Source organism: Coccinella septempunctata, chromosome 2, assembly GCF_907165205.1.
Source record: "Coccinella septempunctata chromosome 2, icCocSept1.1, whole genome shotgun sequence".
NCBI classification, from domain to species: domain Eukaryota; kingdom Metazoa; phylum Arthropoda; class Insecta; order Coleoptera; family Coccinellidae; genus Coccinella; species Coccinella septempunctata.
The window spans coordinates 41,801,457-41,821,839 of NC_058190.1; the positions used below are offsets into that span (position 1 = coordinate 41,801,457).

The 20,383-nt window shown below is 32.5% G+C and overlaps 6 protein-coding genes across 7 annotated transcripts in view; 3 read left to right on the plus strand and 3 right to left on the minus strand.

The window, feature by feature from the left end:
* LOC123308382 overlaps window positions 1–8,696 on the minus strand; it is a 91,134-nt gene extending 82,438 nt beyond the window's left edge. The window contains exon 1 of the mRNA XM_044891004.1: window positions 8,373–8,696. The gene's annotated coding sequence lies outside the window, so the exon portion shown is untranslated. The remainder of the gene's footprint in view (window positions 1–8,372) is intronic.
* Window positions 8,697–10,721: 2,025 nt separating this feature from the next.
* On the minus strand, window positions 10,722–12,251 carry LOC123306409 (elongin-C). The gene is made up of 3 exons (XM_044888393.1): window positions 12,091–12,251; window positions 11,813–12,032; window positions 10,722–11,665 (listed from the first exon to the last, which is right to left on the minus strand). The coding sequence occupies exons 2-3, from the start codon at window positions 12,025–12,027 to the stop codon at window positions 11,524–11,526; spliced, it is 357 nt and encodes a 118-aa protein (XP_044744328.1). The 5' UTR covers window positions 12,028–12,032; window positions 12,091–12,251; the 3' UTR covers window positions 10,722–11,523.
* Window positions 12,252–12,433: 182 nt separating this feature from the next.
* On the plus strand, window positions 12,434–13,998 carry LOC123306407 (eukaryotic translation initiation factor 2 subunit 1). Of its 2 annotated transcripts, none has more exons than XM_044888389.1 (5): window positions 12,434–12,566; window positions 12,656–13,164; window positions 13,219–13,451; window positions 13,505–13,620; window positions 13,760–13,998. In XM_044888389.1, exons 2-5 carry the CDS (start codon window positions 12,695–12,697, stop codon window positions 13,907–13,909), a joined length of 969 nt encoding a protein of 322 aa, XP_044744324.1. In that variant the 5' UTR covers window positions 12,434–12,566; window positions 12,656–12,694; the 3' UTR covers window positions 13,910–13,998. The 2 variants fall into 2 exon arrangements, with proteins under 2 accessions (XP_044744324.1, XP_044744325.1); XM_044888390.1 differs by having other exon boundaries at window positions 12,460–12,566; window positions 12,644–13,164.
* Window positions 13,999–14,834: 836 nt separating this feature from the next.
* Window positions 14,835–17,553, minus strand: LOC123306406 (protein DEK). The gene is made up of 7 exons (XM_044888388.1): window positions 17,393–17,553; window positions 16,702–17,151; window positions 16,236–16,632; window positions 15,867–16,102; window positions 15,469–15,696; window positions 15,215–15,367; window positions 14,835–15,149 (listed from the first exon to the last, which is right to left on the minus strand). Exons 1-7 carry the CDS (start codon window positions 17,432–17,434, stop codon window positions 15,135–15,137), a joined length of 1,521 nt encoding a protein of 506 aa, XP_044744323.1. The 5' UTR covers window positions 17,435–17,553; the 3' UTR covers window positions 14,835–15,134.
* Window positions 17,554–17,950: 397 nt separating this feature from the next.
* LOC123306408 (proteasome subunit beta type-6) lies at window positions 17,951–19,101 on the plus strand. Its single transcript, XM_044888391.1, has 5 exons — window positions 17,951–18,117; window positions 18,202–18,269; window positions 18,401–18,532; window positions 18,584–18,858; window positions 18,916–19,101. The coding sequence occupies exons 1-5, from the start codon at window positions 18,079–18,081 to the stop codon at window positions 19,041–19,043; spliced, it is 642 nt and encodes a 213-aa protein (XP_044744326.1). The 5' UTR covers window positions 17,951–18,078; the 3' UTR covers window positions 19,044–19,101.
* A 315-nt stretch (window positions 19,102–19,416) lies between these two features.
* LOC123307250 (40S ribosomal protein S20) lies at window positions 19,417–20,137 on the plus strand. The gene is made up of 2 exons (XM_044889483.1): window positions 19,417–19,579; window positions 19,733–20,137. The coding sequence occupies exons 1-2, from the start codon at window positions 19,577–19,579 to the stop codon at window positions 20,090–20,092; spliced, it is 363 nt and encodes a 120-aa protein (XP_044745418.1). The 5' UTR covers window positions 19,417–19,576; the 3' UTR covers window positions 20,093–20,137.
* Window positions 20,138–20,383: the final 246 nt, after the last annotated feature.

Here is a 20,383-nt window from a genome sequence, read left to right on the forward strand (position 1 = left end):
TAACGACTCGCAACAATAGCTCCATAAAACGGTGCTAAAAATCATAAACGCCTTCTCGAGTCGTTTGTACACTCCTCAGTCATCGACAGTACGTAGAATTGTCAACCATAGAACAAACAACGCACTGCCATCGTCAGTTAGGCAAACACTATAAAACGCAACTGATTTACGAGATTTACGTTTTTATTTCAACAACGACTGTAACGGAAAGCCACACAAATACAATATTCGGAATGTCCGAGAGGCATTCCATCTAGAATTGTGTCTTTAGTGTCTCACTTCCGCACGATACAAAGTACCCTAGGGGTTTCAGGTGCCGCTGTATGGCGATAATGCCGCGTGTTCATTGAAAATTAATTGTGGCCGTTTAGAAGATAGCGTTAATAACGCCGCCTGCCTCTTTGGCAACCATTCGGATTCATTCAAATAAATGGTTTGCGGATCTATCAGTTATCGATTGAGTTGGAACACGACAGCGGCTTTATTGAAGGAGTGTTTTTTCAGAAAACGCGAATGATATTTGAATTTGAGGTAAAAATGTATAGATTATTATCGGATATAATAGGCAAGAATGATTCTGAATTGATTTTACAAATCATGTCGCTGTTTTGCAGTTCCGTCATTCACAGAAAAATTAATGACTCTTTCTTCGGACAACCATCGAACAAGTAAATTTTCATTTTAAACTTTCATTTGTTCACTTACTTTTTGCAAGATGGTGGCGAAATGGTGGGAAGTTGAAAAATGAAATATAGTCTAAAGCCATCCTTGGAGAGTCTTTTTTCCAACAATCAAGGTCCCGTGAAAATCGGTTAGGCAAATCCGGAGATAGGAGATACAGACAGACAAAGAAGAGTTGGATATTCGAAAATTACAGACTAACACTCCAATTTTATATATTGGTGGGATTTCATTATTCTATAGATAAATGAACAGGGTGAGTCTTTGACTAGTACAAATATTTTAACAGTAGATTCTTGAGGTCAAACGAAACACTTTTGCTATACCATGTTTTCCGATTCGGCCCTAATTAAAAGATATAACCATTTTACGAGGATATATTGAAAAATTCTTAGCCTACTATAGAACCAAACAAAATTTCAATGTCAAAATATTTTATTACTCAACAAATTCTCCTCTTGATTGGATACATTTATTACAGCGAATCTGCAACGTCCCTAAACCTTTCAAAAAAAATGTTTTTTCTTGCTCTGTAAACCAGACCAACACAGCTTTCATTACCTCCTCGATGGAAGAAAATTTACGACCTTTAAAATTTTTTTTCAAAGTGTTTTAGTAATTCAAACCCTAAATCACGAATTTTATGCATGGTAACATGAGATTTGTGTGCAGGAGCGTAGTCCTGCAAAAACAAAACACCTTTGGAAAGCTTTCCGCGTCTTCTCTCTTTAATTTTTTCCCGTAGAGAGGTCAGTAATGTCGAATAGTAATCTCCGGTTATTGTTCTACCCTTATCCAAAGAATCAATGATGATTACTTCATGGCAATCACAAAAAACTAAAGCAAGAAATTTTCCAGCAGATTTTTGTACACGAAACTTTTTAGGTATTGGAGAACCAGAATGTCGCCATTCCATCAATTGTTGATTTGTTTCTGGATCGTAGAAATGTACCCAAGTCTCATCCATAGCAACAATTCGGTTGAAGAAGTCTACATCGTTTTCAAATCGAGCACAGATCGAATCTACCCTTGCACGCTTTTGGTCAATAATTGAAGAAAAATGAAATAACGTATCAATGAAATGTTCATTTATTCTTGTGGGTAATTGAAATCTTCATTTCAGATCATTCATCAATTTCTACCCTACGAAATATACCTACATGTATTCTATAACATTTCTAAGACATTGATCACTCCTTCCATCAAGTTAGTTTGAATTTGAATTCGACGAATTTCTCTCAAAATTCAAAACAAGATATTTCAGTTCCATCCATATGACATGGGCATGGGCAATAGTTTTCATCGGTTACCCAGCAAGTGGTCACACTGGTAAAAATTCTTAATTAGTCCCAGCATGTTCACATCATTAAAAAAGGTGTCAAAATTTGATGATATTACAATCATTAATCATCAATGATTCATATTGTTTCAAATGGGAAGTGCTAACAATGAAAATTGATGGTCAATTGAAGACTTTTCTAACAACGGTCGAAACCGTTGGAATAGTGTGCTTTGCATTTACCTTCTGGTATTTAAAGTAAAAATATATGATTGAGTCTGTAGTTATAAGACAACTTTACTATGCAGAAATAAGAAATAATCCATCGAAACTTCAAGCTCCGAAGCAGAATAGTGATTAGCTTCTTCACAAATTCATTGGTGCATATCATAAATATTAATAATATATTAATGGAGACATTATTCCTTTCCAAATTCATGGTTGTATAAATAATTACTTTCATGAAAAGTATTCGCCGTAAATTTCATGAACATTGAAAAGAGATATATCCAATCAAGAATCCGCTTATGAACGAGAAGAAAGAAATTCCAAGCCAATCATTCAGGTAGTCAATTGTATTTTATGGATATTTAAATTCATTCTTTATTCATATATATGAAATTCGACACTCCATTCATTCATTTGATGGATATCAGCACAAAACACGAATATACGATACCAAGTGAAAATTAGAATGAATGAAATTTTTACTGACAATACCCCTAGTTGTTGATGTTGAAATAAACGAACTTTCGGATCATAGTATCATCGAATATCGTGTCTATGCGCAGTCTTCACAAATTATTATTTGTGAGAGTCAATCACTCTTTTGTCCCAAGATTTTTTTTAACTATTTGTATTTAGGATAAGTCGAATAAAATCGGCATTCCGTGAATACTCACGGAAAAACTTATCTTACCATAGTGTTTATTTTATTTAGATTATGTATTTTGTTGTTTTTGAAAGTATGTTTTCAAGTTCCTGATAATCACGAAACTGAAATATAAAAATAAAGAGGAAAATATTCAATGTTATTACCAAAAAATAGGTACATAATGGAACTCATCAACTAATGTGATTTAGCGTCTTAATTTCGAGTGAAATGGTTGAGTAACTATCAATTTTTAATAGATCTTTGTTTTCCTTCTTATCTTACCATAGTGTTTATTTTATTTAGATTATGTATTTTGTTGTTTTTGAAAGTTTGTTTTCAAGTTCCTGATAATCGCGAAACTGAAATATAAAAATAAAGAGGAAAATATTCAATGTTATTACCAAAAAATAGGTACATAATGGAACTCATCAACTGATGTGTTTTAGCGTCTTAATTTTGAGTGAAATGGTTAAGTAACTATCAATTTTTAATAGATCTTTGTTTTCCTTCTGACCACCACAAAATTAAAAAAAAGGCTAATGATTTTATTCCAGCCTCATATCCAAGCCTGATGTAAAGACTCATATGAAGTATTAAGACTTTTATTCATTTCGTTTCATATTCGGGTACTGGTGAAGTATATAGATACATTTTTTGGTTTTCTGAACCCAAAAAATTGTATTGGTTGGACAAGATATCCATACCAGTGTTTTCCAGTTAGAGTATTCACGAGTTTATAAATTCTTAGGCTGAAAGATGTCTTTCTCGTTTGATTTACGAATTATGAAAGCAATTCTAAAATTGGAGTGTGATAAAATTGTTCTTCAGATTTTGAGTTGGTAGAGGAAAAATTTGCAGAAAAAATGAATCTTAGGGTAGAGATTCCTTCAAGAATCATAAATATGAATAGGCGTTCATCTTGAAAGTATTGCAAAAGAAAGTCTGCTTGGCGTTTGTTTCGATTGTAAAAAACTCGTTGAAAGTGATTAAACGCATGAAGTGTTCGAGTATTTGTACGAATTTTAATTAATAAAATGTTCCAACCACAAAAATATATATCGGGTGAGTCTTTGACTCGAAGAGTAGATCCTTGAGGTCAAAACAAACAGTTTTTCTCATACCATTTTTTCCGATTCGGCCCTGATATCGACATTTTAACCCTCTAATACCCAAGTCCGTCTTGAGACTGGTTGCATATAAGTGGATACAAAATTATTGTGCCCATGTCCGCCTTCAGTATAGGTTCATTTTGTGAGAACAGGTGTTAATGTAAATCAGTTAACTATTTGCGAAAAAAAGATGTAGATTACATAAGCTAATTTGAAACTATACGGAAATAATTATAAAAAAGGAAAAAAAACTTGGGCAGTAGAGGGTTAAGTTTTCATAATCAGCCATCCCTGTATAACTAGATAAATCTGTGACACTACACATCTGTAAATTTTTTACACAGAGTTGTATTCAGCCAAAGTACCCAATTTTTCAAATTTCACAGATACTTTTTTTGATTTTTGAACATCAAATTATTCGAAAACGGCACATTATACGAGAAAAAATGAAGAATACTTTTATTTTACAAAATATTCATATATGCTTTAGAAAGCGTCCAATGCCGCTTCAAGAGTTGGGTTCTTTGAATTTTTGGTATTTTTATGGTACGTAATGGTCATAATGAGAGAACTGGAGGAGGTAGGTGATATCTTGTGTTTGAAAAAGATTCATCGAATAAATGGAAATCTATATTCCGAAATTCAATTCATTCGATAAAACTGTTTGTGAGATAGAGCTAAAAATAAAAAAAATATATGTTTTTTCAACAGCCTGTATTTTTCAATCCGAATCCGAAGCCGAATCGGAAAAAATGGTATAGGAAGAAAGTGTTTCTTTTGACTTAAAAAATCTACTGTTAAAATATTTGTACGAGTCGCCCTGTATATTAGCAGGCGACCCCATTGAAAAAATTATCACTCTTCTATCTCGTCTCCAAAGTTTCATCATCAGACTATCAGACACGAATAACCAAATATCATCGGAATTAATTCCTATCCGTCTGATGATCATTAAGCATAGTCCCCACGTATAAATCTATCGAATTAAATCAAATTGAATGATGACCACAACACATCCAGTTCGACCGATTTAAAAACTACGATGGCGTGAAAATTGAATCAGCTCCAAACGTAGTCGTTTCTGGCGAGTCATTAGTTTTCGAACCATTACTCTTTGGCATCGATTCAGGGAATAATTTAAACGAGAACAGTTCCAAATTGGAAAATCGTTTGAATTTTTGTCTCGATAAGGAAGAAGATACCAATTATTCAACAGATGACGAAATCGATTAAGGCGGGTATATGCTCAGAACCGAATCGACCGAATTAAATATTGGATTCCTACACTGCGGGAAACTCGGAGGTAACGATTTTTTTATGCCCGTGTCTGGAAAAAACGAGATCCTTATGGGGCTATTCCGAAGACACATATGATTTCTTATGGTGCTGCCGTGCTGTAAATCGAATTCAAGCGTGAAGAGTTTGGTTAGGTCCATTCATTTGGCTATTATAAAAATCACTTCGATTTTTGCATATTAGTTAGTTATTTTTTATTTTCAACGCAATTAATTAATTTTTTTACACCCTGTTACATTTCATTCTTATAATTTCAATGAGTTTTGAAACGCTGAAAGATTCAAATATTCTTAAACCATGAACAAATTCGTTGCAAAATTTTTTATTTTGTTCAATTGCGATATCACTTTTTAGTTTATTCCTTTTTATGGATTGTCCGATAGAAACCAAAAACACCAAAGAATATTATAGCAAAATTGTTTAAAAAATGTTTGAATACTCACAAAATGATGAACCTCTCGAGAAAAATTTATATTGTTTTTTGGTGTCTGAATCCCATCCCAAATCCAATAATTGTATTCTTTGAATATCCGGAAGCGGTTTTTATTATTTTGCGTGCTCAAATCGAAGAATTAGAATATCAAATCGGAGAAATACAACGATACTCTTTCTGTACAGGGTGGGCAAAATTGGTGATACCTGAACTACAACCTTTTAATCCAACGAGATAGAGGGAAATGAATGGCACATTACGTTGGTCTTTTTCGAGAAACTCATAATGCCATCAACTGCATTCCGCTATCTTCTTCTGTTTGGTTATAGTTATAGAGGCCAAAATTGAAATTTGGGCGATTCTAACTTTGGTCATTATCTCCGTTTCTGTTTGTGCTAGGACGTTGAAATAAAAATATTATGCACTTTTTTAATAGAAATCCAATGGCGTACTATGATTTTCTACAACTGGTTCATTTGCTGAGCGATAACATAAAGTTGTGTTTTTCGTATAAAAAGAGTAGTTTAAAATGACTTCGCCATTTTTTCCCGTTTCAGAGATATCTCATACATCGCCCTCAGTCTTTCTAAGTAATTTTAAAGTACTGTTTTCATAAGGAAAAACACGTGTTCATGTTATAGCTCAGCAAATATACCCGTTGAAAAAAATCATGGAACGCCACTGGATTGCTGCCAAGAAGTGTCTGTATAATATTTTCATTTCAAATTCCTAGCACAAACAGAAACGGAGATAATGACCAAAGTTGAAATTTCAATTTTGGCCTATAACTCGATAACAATTTTGCCCGCCCTGTATATGAAAGAAAGTATATCGAACTGAAATTCACGAACGCATCTAAATTCGAAAATTATATGTCATTTCAAGATTAATCGAAAAGTTCTTGAGAAATTGATCCCATACTGGTCAAATCGGCCATTTTAATCCAAGAAATATGAGATCAAATTCTCAAGAGCAGCTCAAATTCTCAATAACAACTATTTATTTCGAAGAAATCAACACAATTATTTCACATGAATAAATAAATCAAGGCTTTTCCACTAAAACTGTTCAACCCTTTTAATAGATCTCCCAGTTCAAATATTTGGACCCGAAACATGATTCAGAAATAATAACAATGCATTTTAGGGTTTTGAAAGTTGAAATTTTGGGAATTGAATCATGTACTCAAATAAATATTCAAGACGCATCGTTAAGATCAATCTGAACAAATAACAAACTGCCTAAGAATATAAAATATTAAGAAAAAACATGAAGTTCTAGTCATGATGTGGTTCAAAATGGTATTTTCATCCGAATCCATTGGCAATTGAATATTTCTTATTTATCAATAGACAACTATGATGATCTTTAGTGAAATATTATTTTTGATATCGTATCATTCATATTTAAGTGTAGGTATATATAGAAACCACAAATTTTCAGCAACTGCCATGGACTTATATAACAAGTATTTAGTAGTCCTAATCACTCATGTTTAAAATTCACTTATTTCATCGCATAATTCGGCATTGGAATAATTAAATTTTATTCGATTCAAGTTTTTCGTTTTATAATTTATAAGTAACGGATTTGAGGCAATCAAAAATTAACGGAGCATTACAGGATAAATTAAAGAGATAATGATTACAGTTCATGAGTATGAGTGTATTGCCATTTTCTTCATTTTTTTCAAAGTCGCCAATGATCAAATGAAAATATCCAAGACATATTATATAAATTAAATTGTATTCTAATTGAAATAGGTAATGTCGCAACTCAAACTGAAGCATATTGCTTTAACCCTCACTTCCTTACTATCATTCTCAAAATAAGAACACTCAAATATCACCTACTTATACGTAAAATATTTGACTTGGAGGTCGAAATTCGAAATTTATCAGGATAAAAATACTTGGGTTTCCTCTAATATAAATATGAAGTCAATGGATTACAGTTCAGTGACTTTTCCAATATTTGATATGAAGCTTAAGAATTTCTGTGAACATTTTGAATCACATTATTACCATTCGAAAATGATTCATATAAAAAAAATACTTTTTTAGTGTTGTAATAAATTGGTGGATGCGCAGGTAGGAAATCAGCGTCTGCTAATCCAATAGGGATTAACATTTTTCCTCACTTATCTTACTCACGAACATGGTATTCACATATTACTCAAATTAACCCATCAAGTTGTGTTAAGGAACTGCAAATTAATAACTCGAGTATATGTTTGCAAAATTTGTTTTTCGTCAAATTTTGAAACAGACGGTAAGTTTTATTATTATTTAATTATTAAATAATGATAATTGCAATACATTTGAAAAAATTTTTCTAGAGATCTGGAAAATTCTGCGATAATAAATCATTTAATCGTTAGTAATAACAATATTTCAAACCAAAATGATGAAGGTACCCAAATCCATCAGAAATTATTGGTTTCATAGAAACATCACCAAGCATCTTCCAAAACTAACTTCCGAAAGTATCTTACATATTTTTGCACTTTTGTTAATTACACACATTGAGTAAATTTCAAATAAAAATCAAATGCTTATCCTTTTATCATCGATTTTCATTCGTAATTACCGCAATTATAACATATATAAATTTTTTTCAGATTAAAATTTCTCCAATTTTTCATCCAAAGTCTCTAAATGTTGAATATAATATACAAAAAAAATTTTTTACTGAAAGTACCTTATTATCGTCCAGTTTTCCCGGATTTTCCGAAGTACTTGTGACGAATGCTGCCGTATTTCTCAGCCATCGAGAAAAATACTCGAAAAAAGAACACCTGAACACACAAAAATGTCCATAACAATTTCAACGGGCACTGTCCGAAACGCGTTCGAAAAAAGCGCTTAAAATATGCGCGCACGTGAGATATGATTTGCCGAACGCGCGAAAAACAAGTGAAGGTCGCGACTAGCGCGAAGAACAGCCTTCCTCGAGCTTTTTAATAATTCAAGAAACCGCCGTTCGTCTGCCGCACTCTACGGCTTTCATAAGTAACTTCTTGGACCGCGGTCTGCTTTAGAGTGTGCGGATTATACTAATGTCGACTTTATCAGGCATCAGGTGAGCCATCAAGAAGATGGCAACTTCCAGTTTTTCACCGTGCCATACGCTTATTCATGGATTCGAATATCGGAGTATCTTGGAAAAAATTACGTTATGGAGGTTTCTCATAGGTGGTCACCCTTATTTCCTCGGCATTCCTACTTCCTTAAAATCTTATCCCTTTAGAAACTGTTTTGTTGAATCCTCAACGCACATACTGTTGTATAGCAAAGATTATAGATAATCTTATAGATTCTCTATAATCTTTGGTTGTATAGGTGAGTCGAATCCTCAACCAGGCCAAGTTTGTCTCTGCCTCAACTCTAAAACTGACCCTTCGTTAGAGGGAGGAATATCGAGAGGTTGAGCTTCCACATAAATTTATATTAAATAAATAAATTGAAATTCAGAACATTTTCATGTGCATGAACTTCCTGTATCACTGTTTCCCTTAAGGTTCGATTCCACCGATGTGGAAGTACAATCAAGATATAAATCCTTATTATTACGTAAATGATCTTCGTCCAAGGTTTCAATAAGCCTTTGCTACTTTTTTATGGCCGATATAAAGACATTACGAATCTACGCAAATATTCTTTTGCCTTTTTTCCATTATTTCATTCATTATAATATGAAAGCCAAGGGATGCTGGCTGACGTTGAATCAATGCATACACAGTAGGTATGGATATGATTTTTTAAGGCTCTGAAATGAAGAGTGAAAAACGCTAGAATCGCCTTCTAATTCGAGGGTGTACTGTAATGAATCGAAGCTCTCTCTCAAATACAGTACCCCAGATACTGTTCATTTTCATGAGAACTCTTAAACAATAGACCTGCTTGAGGACGAAGTGCAATGCAACCCTCCTCAAAATCTACAATTCCATGCACAATAGCACAACCGCCATAATTTGACTTACGGGTGTTGCAATAGCTTCAATTTGAAGACATTCATATGATTTGAGCATAATAGTTTTCCTCAAATTAATACACTTAATTTCTAGTAATAATCGTTTACTCTGGAGTCCGTGAAAAAAATTTTTTTCATTGATTATAATTTAGCTCAACAAAACAATTTGTCTGATCAACTGATGTATCCACGTAGCGATTATTACTTATAGGTCAGACAGAATTTACTATCTTGTAGAAAACAACTTTTTAATGAATATAACTACCACTGCCACTTCAACAAATACTTTAAAACGATGCTTTATAATAGTTCTATGAAATAATCAAATAAGGAATATCTAGCTTTTCAACACATTCCTCAATGTCACAATATCATTACCTTCTAAACTGTACGAAATTTTTGTTCTGCGTTTTCAATAGTAAAAGAGCAATTAGATTCACTGCTCACTCACCTTTTCCAAAAGACAAAATCCGGAAAAATAAATTTATCTGTGGTATATCTTGTAAAAAATACCAGAAAAGCATTTTCAGCAGAGACAACCAGTTGTCTCTGATTTTCAGGTAAGAACCAACAACTCACACTGCAGATGAGGCATATCAATTACAGACTGATAAATAGAAGAAAAGAGCAATTTCTCTAGTAGAGCATTGTATATTTTTATTCATAGAGTGAAACCATATATGGAATTCAGCAGAGTTCATTGATGCTTTATTTGATCTTATACATATGTTAGTTCGAAATTGTCAAAGTCGAAGTACGTTTTCAATCACTTGCTATGAATTCTATCTCGATGAAATTTTTTAACCCAAAACCCACAAGAGATACACCCTAATGTGATTATTTCAAGAAGTTCGAACACTTTCTCAATATTGGTGATTGGATCAGTGTGTTCTGAAAATTGGGTGAATATAATATTGTTTGGTATCTGCAATTTCCGGTACCATTAATATTTTCTGACAATCTGTTAAGAAAGTTATTAAAAATGAGCTGTAGAATTTTTTCAAGAAATTTGTTGAATTATTTAGATTAGTAAAATACAGATTAACCACATATTGGTCAAAATGGTATTGTAATAAGTATTGGAAGTGAATTTTATTATTAAAAAATTTAATGATATAAATGTTCTGCAAAGCATGAAACTTTGAGACTTGTCAGTTACAACAAAAACCATAATTCCTATGAAAATACAGATGATATCACACAATACTAATAGTGATATGAACACAATCAGTCACATAATTCAATCTAGGGTATTCAAATTAGATGATTCTTTTCGAAATTACCTATGTAAAGAAATTAAATTAACATCTAAAAGAATAACAAAAATTGGTTTATTTAACATTTACAAATGAAAATATGTGTGGACTTGAGAGGTACTCTATAATAAGATCATTTATACAGTTAGGAGAAAATAAAACATAAATAATGGTAGAACAGAGTATCTATGCATAAATTATGGACTGAGGTCTATGACTGCATGCAGAGGCACAAAAAAATTATCATTACTTCGATTATTAAAAGTTGAATATCAAGGCTTGATTATCATAAAATATTGAACCTCATGAAGTTATTATATAATCAATATGAAGACTTGAATTCCCAACTTACCAAACAGGAGTGACAATTGATTAATATAGAGCTAAAAACATAAAATTACATGTTCATTTATAAACTGCAAAATTAATATAGACAAGAACATTCACCCAAAAATTATAGCACCTTTGTAAGATGGACTCCTATATCAATTAATAACTTCATTATGGTAATCTTTTAAGACATAAAGCATGCAATTCAGTGAATTAGTCTCACAATTCTACTATCATAGATACTGCATACAGCCTTTGTTTTGCTTTGAAAATAATCACATCGTTTACTTTTTTCAACAATCTAAGAAATTTGCTGCCATCAGAAGCTCCAGAGCAATTTCAGGAGCAATAGGAAATTCCGGAATCTCAGTAGAGCTGTTTGTATAACGTACTTTATAGGTGAAATACATACAGACCTTCTGTAATACATGAGACCTAGAACAAAACATAAAAATTGTCTGATTATTCTGAACCAACGCTCCAACAGCATTAAATGTTGATAGGAATATGCTATTAACAAATGATTTGGTTGGTACTAAATATAAGCTTTTCTAAATACGAGGAAACAAGTTCTTTACTTACGGAATTTCCCTGAAATTCACTTCATTGGCTTCATTCTCAGCAAACTGGCCAGGCCCACTTAGCATAGCCTTGATAGTACCAGAAGTTAAGGCATGTTCCCTTTTAACTATAAATTCGTGTCCATCGGAAGAAATCAGCTTTACGTACATAGCATCCGGCCCCTCACAACCACCATAAACACGGTCGGTGTTTTTATCATCCCCTATGTCAGTCATTTTGCCTGAATAGAATATAAAAAATTTCATAAACAATTTTGATAGATTTCAAAAATGACTCACCCTTGCAGTACTAGAAGATATATACAACAATGGGATGAAACCAGATGTAAAGTAAAAATAAATAAATGAGTGATTTTGCAATGAAAAGTAACTATAATTTTAGGGATGGCGTTGCGCGTCGCGCTCGCGCACATACGAAATCATAGATAAAATGTCAACATGTCAAAATTGGATCACAAAAAAATATTTCAGGGTTCTTGGGAGAATTAGAATTATGTTCCACCAGCAAATTTTCAAATAGATTAATTGTTCATCGAAACTTAAAGAGAGCTAACTTTTTGTTATTCAAATCTTCATTTCAACGTATAAAATCGAAATCACCATGAAAAAAAATGAAATCACAGAAGATTGTTGATTGACAATTGACAGTGACACTGACAGACAACTTATATTGACATCGGCGTAAGCCACTTGCTACACGTGAAAAATTGAGGTGTTTCATCATCTTTTCTTTTAAATTAATAAATATTTCACTGGTGAGTGATGAGATGTACTTCGAGCATAACTCGATATTTAATATAATCATTCCGTATGCCAAATATGTTCATTCAAGTTTAATTTTCAGATAGTTAATAATCAGAATAAGTAACTCAAAAGCTTCAAGATGCCGCTATCCTGTAGATTTTATAAAGAGAAATATCCCGAAGTGGAAGATGTAGTGATGGTAAATGTTAGAGCAATTGCCGAAATGGGTGCTTATGTTCATTTACTAGAGTATAAAAATATTGAGGGCATGATCTTATTATCCGAATTGTCTAGGAGACGTATAAGGTCTATCAATAAACTTATAAGAGTTGGTAAAACAGAACCTGTAGTAGTTATAAGAGTAGATAAAGATAAAGGATATATTGATCTGTCAAAAAGACGTGTGAGTGCTGAAGATGTTGAAAAATGTACTGAAAGGTTTGCAAAAGCTAAAGCAGTGAACTCTATCTTGAGGCACGTTGCTGAGCTTTTGCGATATGAAACTGATGAACAATTAGAAGAATTGTATCAAAAGACAGCATGGTATTTTGAAGAAAAATACAAAAAAAATAAGGCTAGTGCTTATGACTTCTTTAAGCAGGCAGTAGTGTAAGTAGACATAATTTTTCGTCTTGGGTCCTTCATTCTTTTATTTTTTTGTAGTGATCCAAGTATTTTAGCTGAATGTGATTTGGATGAAAATACTAAGGAGGTTTTGTTGAGTAATATCAAACGTAAATTAACGTCACAAGCAGTTAAAGTTCGAGCAGATATTGAATGTGCTTGTTATGGTTATGAAGGAATTGATGCTGTAAAAACTGCTTTGAAAGCTGGTTTAGACTTATCTACTGAAGAATTGCCAATTAAAATAAATTTAATTGCTCCCCCTCTTTATGGTTTGTTGATGAGAATTTCTTTAATTCTTATTTTGAATATGTGAATTTTTCAGTAATGACTACATCAACTCCAGAAAAACAAGATGGATTAAAAGCTTTAAATGACGCTATTGAGGTTATTAAAAAAACAATTGGTGAATTGGGTGGAGTATTTAATATTCAAATGGCTGTAAGTAAATACTCATTTGGTGAAAAAGAAATGATTATAGTGCAAACTTGTATGATATTCCATATTGTGAAACTAGATACATATTTTACCATGAAATCCCAGCAGACCTAAATAATTTAGCTTTAAATCTTCATTCTAGCCTAAAGTTGTGACTGCTACAGATGAAGCTGAGCTTGTAAAGAAAATGGAGATTGCTGAGATGGAAAATACAGAAGTTGCAGGTGATGATGAAGAAGACGAGGATGAAGATGAACAGGACAGTGAAGAAGAAAATGAAGGGGATGCTTGAAAAAGTAACTGTTATTCATTGGAAAGAAACTGAAGAGAAGAGTATTAAATGAATTCAATTTTATAATATGAATAAAACTTTGGATAACATTCAAGCTTTCCTTAGTAAATGCGTTAATAACAACTTTCCTTGGGTGTAGTATTTGTACAATTAACACCATGAAGAGTATATTTTATTTCAACTCATATAGCCAATGTCTTCGTTAGATATATATTGAACAAAACAAATAGGTATAGATCAAATAATATTCCTCAAGGGCAATTTTTTTTACTCAGTGGCTTTGTGGGATATATTAATCTGTGTGCCAATAATCTTCAGATGGTGTACTTGTTATCAGGGTCCTGAACTCTGATGGATGAATTTCTTCTTCAAAATTTTGAGACACCTGGAACTTCAGGAATAGTACTATTGAAAGTGCCATTCTTCAGAAAAACTAACGCATTCGTAATGTTAATTTGTATTAGTTCTAAGGTAAAGAAAGAATGATAATCAAGATTGTATTCTTAAAATAAATACAATTTGGTGTGTTGAAATCTATTATCTACTACATAATCAGCAATACAAGTGGATTTACCATTACGCTTGTATGAGACAAGTCAATTGAAATGTTTAATAAGAAAATAAGTTATTCAATAACTTCAAGAGAATTTTACTAGACCATATAGTCTTCAATGTTCAAAACTGATTCTGCAATGCAATTACCTAGAAAAGTATAAATATCAAGTACAAATATATCCTCTTAACAATCAGTTTAAAACCTTGAAGATGAAAATTTAGCGAATAAATCAAATAGAATAGATATCCAAAAGCAATTCATATACAAAAGATTCAAAGCATTAACACCACAAATAATACATACATAATGAATGAGCGGCAAATCCATTTTATTAGTATTTCAGTTCATTGTAAGGGAAACAAACACCAATTAAAATTTTATCTTTTATGACAAAATCATTCACAATCTTAAAAACACAAATAATTATGCAACGAAATTCAATGATTATCAATCTATCTGTTTGGGATAAACTGAAAACAAATTGGAATAATTAAATCACTAGTGCTATATTTTACAAAAAGTGACAATGCTTTCCTGCTGATATACTAAGATAGAATGAATAAAAAACAAAATATCGACTCTCTTTTTGTACTCGAAACATATATAAAGATTGCATTACTTCAAACTTTCTTATATTTATTTTATATATGCTCTTTCACCTCAAACAGTTCACGTCGATATCAACTGAAACAAAATAGTACTTTGTAATTGCACAGGTTCATAGTTTCACAATAAATTCAACTACTCACCGATTTAACAGTCGTTTTGATAAAATCTTTTTTGTGTGCTAAATCAAAGTCTGGATAGTGAGCATATACTTTCTGACAGACAGTTTTCATGGTGATTTCTTCTAAATTAGCTCCTTCTAAGATCTCCTTTACATAAGTTTTGATTTCTTCATCCTAAAATGAAATACATAACTTCAATATTTATGAAAAACTTTCTTATGTGTATGTTTTCCGTGTCCCATTAGTTAGAAGATAATCCATTTTTTTGAACTTACAGTAGGCGGCTGTGAATTTTTAGTCTTCTTCACTAATGGCTCATCCTCAGATGAACTACCATCATTTTTCTTATCACTTAGTTCCTCTGTGTCTTCTTCTGAACTAACTTTCTTCTTCTTTCTACCTGGTGTCTTCTTAGGCGTAGGTTTACGTCCCCTTTTGGCGGGAGCCTTGGCTTTACTCTTGTTGTTAACTTTAGAAACTCGTTTTCGCTTGCGAGATCCATCCTGAAAGAATTTTATATTTAAGCACAGAATTCAATCCATTATATGAATATAATAGTCGTTTATTCATTTCAAGCAATTCTATTAAAAATTCATTAAATTTCGATTTTGAATATACTGCGTAAGTTTAAAGTCTTTTTCTAAAAGTTATGAATTAGTTTTGTCAGACTCACATCACTTTCATCTGAGCTTGGCGTGACTACATCTTCTTCACTGTCTTCACTCTTGGCCTTCTTGCGCTTAGCATTTCTTTGTTTAGACTTGGTAGCTGGACGGTCATCATCTGAAGGCTGAAACTCCTCATCACTACTGGAGCTGTCTTCTTTATAAGTGGTCCTCTGGCCTTTTTCTCTTCTTGACCTTGCTTTGTATTTTTCATCACTTGAATAGTCATCATGGGATGAATAACCTAAATATAATTGTCTTTTAAGTAATAAAAGTAGAACTACTTAAAGTATATTGATGATGATATAAGAACTTGGCATCATTTTATTTGAGAAGAGTTTAATCTTATTAAATGATAGGTTATTGATTAACCTTACCTCTATTATTAGCTCGAACTGCAGCAGTTCTCTTAGGTCGACCTCCTCCGACTACCTTACCAGAGTCCTTTGGTTCCAATAAGAATTCTAATATCTTATTAGCGTTCTCCTCATCTTTCTCAGTTTTAGGCAAGTCCAGCATCTCGCAAATTACTTTCAATTGTTTGCTTTCAAACTTAAGAATGTCCTTAATTTTTTTAGAATACTCATCAGAGTCCTTGGTAAAGTCAAAACCATCAAATTTACGAATGTTTTTCTTAATCAAATTCGTTTTCCCAGGCTCTTTGTAAAGCAACTTGTGTAATAACTTTAGATCATCATTCTTAAATCTTGATATTGAAGCGTCTATTCTGGGAATATCCCCAAGACAGCATTTTTCTCCTTTCGTTTCAGAGCCCTGAAATGAAAATAGATTTAGCAGAATTATCTGAAATAAATGGAAAACTTATGCAAGCATAATACTTACATCCTCATTAGATTCCTTTTTATCGTCATTAGACTTTGAAGCACCTCTACGATCCTTCTTAGAGTCTTGGACTGGTTCAGTTTTCCCTTTTTTTTCTTTTGTACTTTTCTTCTGTTCTTTTTCTTCTTCCTCCTCTTCTTCACTAATATCTTCCTCAGATTCTTCTTCATCTTCAGATTTTAATTTATCATTTTTCTTTTTATCGTCATTTTTAGACTTCTTTTTTGAGTCATTCTCGTTTCCCTTCTCCTTATTTGAAGCTTTGGATTCTTGGCTCTCTGATTCCTCAGTATCACCATCTTTGTCATTTTCTTCGTCTACATCGTTTTCTTCATCCTTATCATCATTTTTATCATCATTAGTAGTTTTTTCTTTGGATGGCGACTTGTCCTTCAATTCAACCTCATCTTGTGACGAATCATTATCCTCAGATTTGACGTCTTCTTTACCCTGCAGATTAATTAGATGATATCATACTTTTCACATTTCTCCATAACAAAAAATTTAGCCTTCTCGCAATTTGTTAATAATTTACCGGGTTTCCCGCTTTAAAATATCAAACAAACGCCATATTGCTTCTGACCTATGCAAACATGTTATTTATTGTACAAAATAAACAGCATGATATCAAACACATTGGGAAAATAAATATAACTTCATATATTTTTGCTAAACGCATATCATTTCTCACCTCAGAATGGGCAATTTTTGGTGAATCTCCTTCGTCGGACATTTTAATTAACTCAAACTCATATGCCGCGTTCTCTTAACGCTTGATATGGATGACAGCTAGACACATATGTCAAATACCAAACGCTAATCATAGAAATAGTTATTTAATTTCCATTGCTTTCTCCTCGTTTGCATGAGTTTATTCCCAAAAAAGCGGAAAATTTTTTCTACTCTCAAATCAAATTATCAATTGAGAAGTCAACAAGATGTAGAATGATACATATTATTTAATATTCTGCTTCTTTCCAGAAATTTGCTTTGGGGATGGTTGTGTTTTGCAAATTAAAGTTTTTCTTTTTGAAAAAGTTTGTTTATCCCGGCCTGTTTGTTTTTAGTCACATTTCCAGTCAGCCGACTGTTTTACCGGTAGTCCCAGACGTCCCAGTTATAGAACAACCAGTTTAAGAAAGCAAAGGTTCTTTGAAGATAGTTCCGAATCGGTTCGAATTAGTTCAGTAGCAGTTCAACAGCAGTTTGTTCGAGGAGTTTCTGTCGATCACAGATATTTGAATTGAATCTGTGTGCATCGATAAATTAAGGTTAAGTTTATGAGAAAAACCGATTTCTGATTTGTCATTAATTTTCCTAGTAAGAAATTTTCCAACTTCTTGGACAAATTGCCTAAAGTAAATCACATATTTAACGATGGACTCTGATTGGATTAATGCCCCTCATAGTACAGGAGTGAGTCTTTTAATTTAATTATCGACTTTCATGACAATGCATATAAAATGACTGTCGTTGAAATTTATTTATTGAAAATTTTAGACCTCTATCATGGCTGCAGAATTTGAAGGGGGTGTAGTGATTGGAGCTGATACAAGAACTACAACAGGGTAAGAATCAAAGAGGAATCAAGGAATATTGGTAAAACCTTAGTAGAGTTAAGGTTGACCTTCCGTTCATTTAAGAAATCAAAACTAGGTATCAAAATAAACTTATCACTTTCAATTGTGATTTCTTTCAGAACATACATTGCCAACCGAGTAACTGACAAATTAACAAAAATTACTGATCGCATATATTGCTGTCGTTCTGGTTCTGCTGCTGATACCCAAGCTATTGCTGATATTGTGTCTTATCATTTAGGATTCCATGGGTAAAAAAAGTGTGCCAATAATGAGTTGTTTGTTAATGGTTTTCATTATAGGATGGAGTTAGGGGAAGAACCTCTAGTTGAAACTAGTGCTTCTGTATTTCAAGAACTTTGCTACAATTATCGTGATTCTCTAATGGCTGGTATCTTAGTTGCTGGATGGGATAAGCGAAAAGGGGGTCAAATTTATTCCATTCCTATTGGTGGTATGTGTGTTAGACAAAAGGTCTCTATTGGTGGTTCTGGTTCTAGTTTTGTCTATGGTTATGTTGATGCAAATTACAAACCTGGAATGACCAAGGAAGCTTGTGTTGATTTTGTAATCAAAAGTAAGAATTTCCATATCATCAAAATAACATATTTGACATGATGGACTTCTTTTATAGCTTTAGCACTCGCCATGTCAAGAGATGGTTCTTCAGGTGGTTGTGTTCGTATTGGTGTAATAACTAAGGATGGTATTGAACGTAAAGTAGTTTTGGGCACAGAATTACCCAAATTTTATGAAGATTAATAAATAATAAAATTTGTCTTAAGTTTAATATTTCATCCAATAAAAATGTACAAGTTATTATTGTGGTTGTTACTTATGAGCACAAAAAAATTGCTCAAGTTTGTTCAGGAATGCTTCATCAAATGTGTTCTAGATATGGTCAAAAACATATCTAGAGCAATTTCTATTGATGGCGAATAAAGCACTTCCACACTCATATGGAAAACCAAAGCTCCTCAATGGAAAATTTCATTTAATTTAGTGGCATGCTTATAAGAATAAAATTATGTTAATACATATGAATATATTTTAACCACAGATTACAGAGTAGATTTTAACTAAGAATTCAAACAGAAACGACCTTATTCATGAAAATAAGAAAAATTGTCACATTCTAAAATAAATCTATGGTCTAGGACGCATATGAATTCTAACCTCTAATTTACATCTCTTCTTAACGAACGTCCATGTAACGTGCAACAGCGGGTAAATCTGATTTCTGGTTCAGCGCTGATCAAAGTTGGATTATCTCTTCCAGAAAGTATATATACGACATGGTAAGTGTTCTTGTTAATATAATTATTTATTTAGTTTGGATTTCCTTTATTCAGTATACTTTTTGAACACGTGGTGTTAGTTTTTCTCATAGCGACTTCTTTCACCTTTGATATTTCTATTTCTGTTTTATAAACGATTTTCGCCCATTTCAGGCTACTAAAGAAATGAATCCTGAAAAACCTGGTCAGGAAACTGCCCAAGTTCACCACATTAGGATTACCCTTACCTCAAGGAACGTCAGCTCTTTAGAGAAAGTCTGCAGAGATTTGATTGATGTATCAAAAAAGAAGAAGTTGAAGGTTAAGGGACCAGTACGTATGCCAACCAAAACTTTACGTATCACCACTCGTAAAACACCTTGTGGAGAGGGTTCCAAAACTTGGGATAGATTCCAGATGAGGATTCACAAGAGGGTCATCGACTTGCACTCTCCCTCTGAAATCGTCAAGGAAATTACCTCAATCAACATTGAACCTGGTGTAGAGGTAGAAGTTACTATTGCTGATGCCTAATTGTAGGTAATTGTAATGCAATTTATAATAAAGTTTCATAATTAATATGGTATTTTTTTTACCTAGCTATCATATTTTAGAAACAATGAAAGTGAATTATATTATTATATTGAGGCCATTTACTTAGTAGTAATAACATAACATAGTAATAATTTTTTACAACCAATTTTAAACTAAATGATCATCATTCATGAAGACCCTTTAATAAATCAATTCCCCAAAAATCTTATATGAATTTTGTAGCTTATCAGTGAACTAAACAATTGGAATTGAAACATTATGTATGGTCAA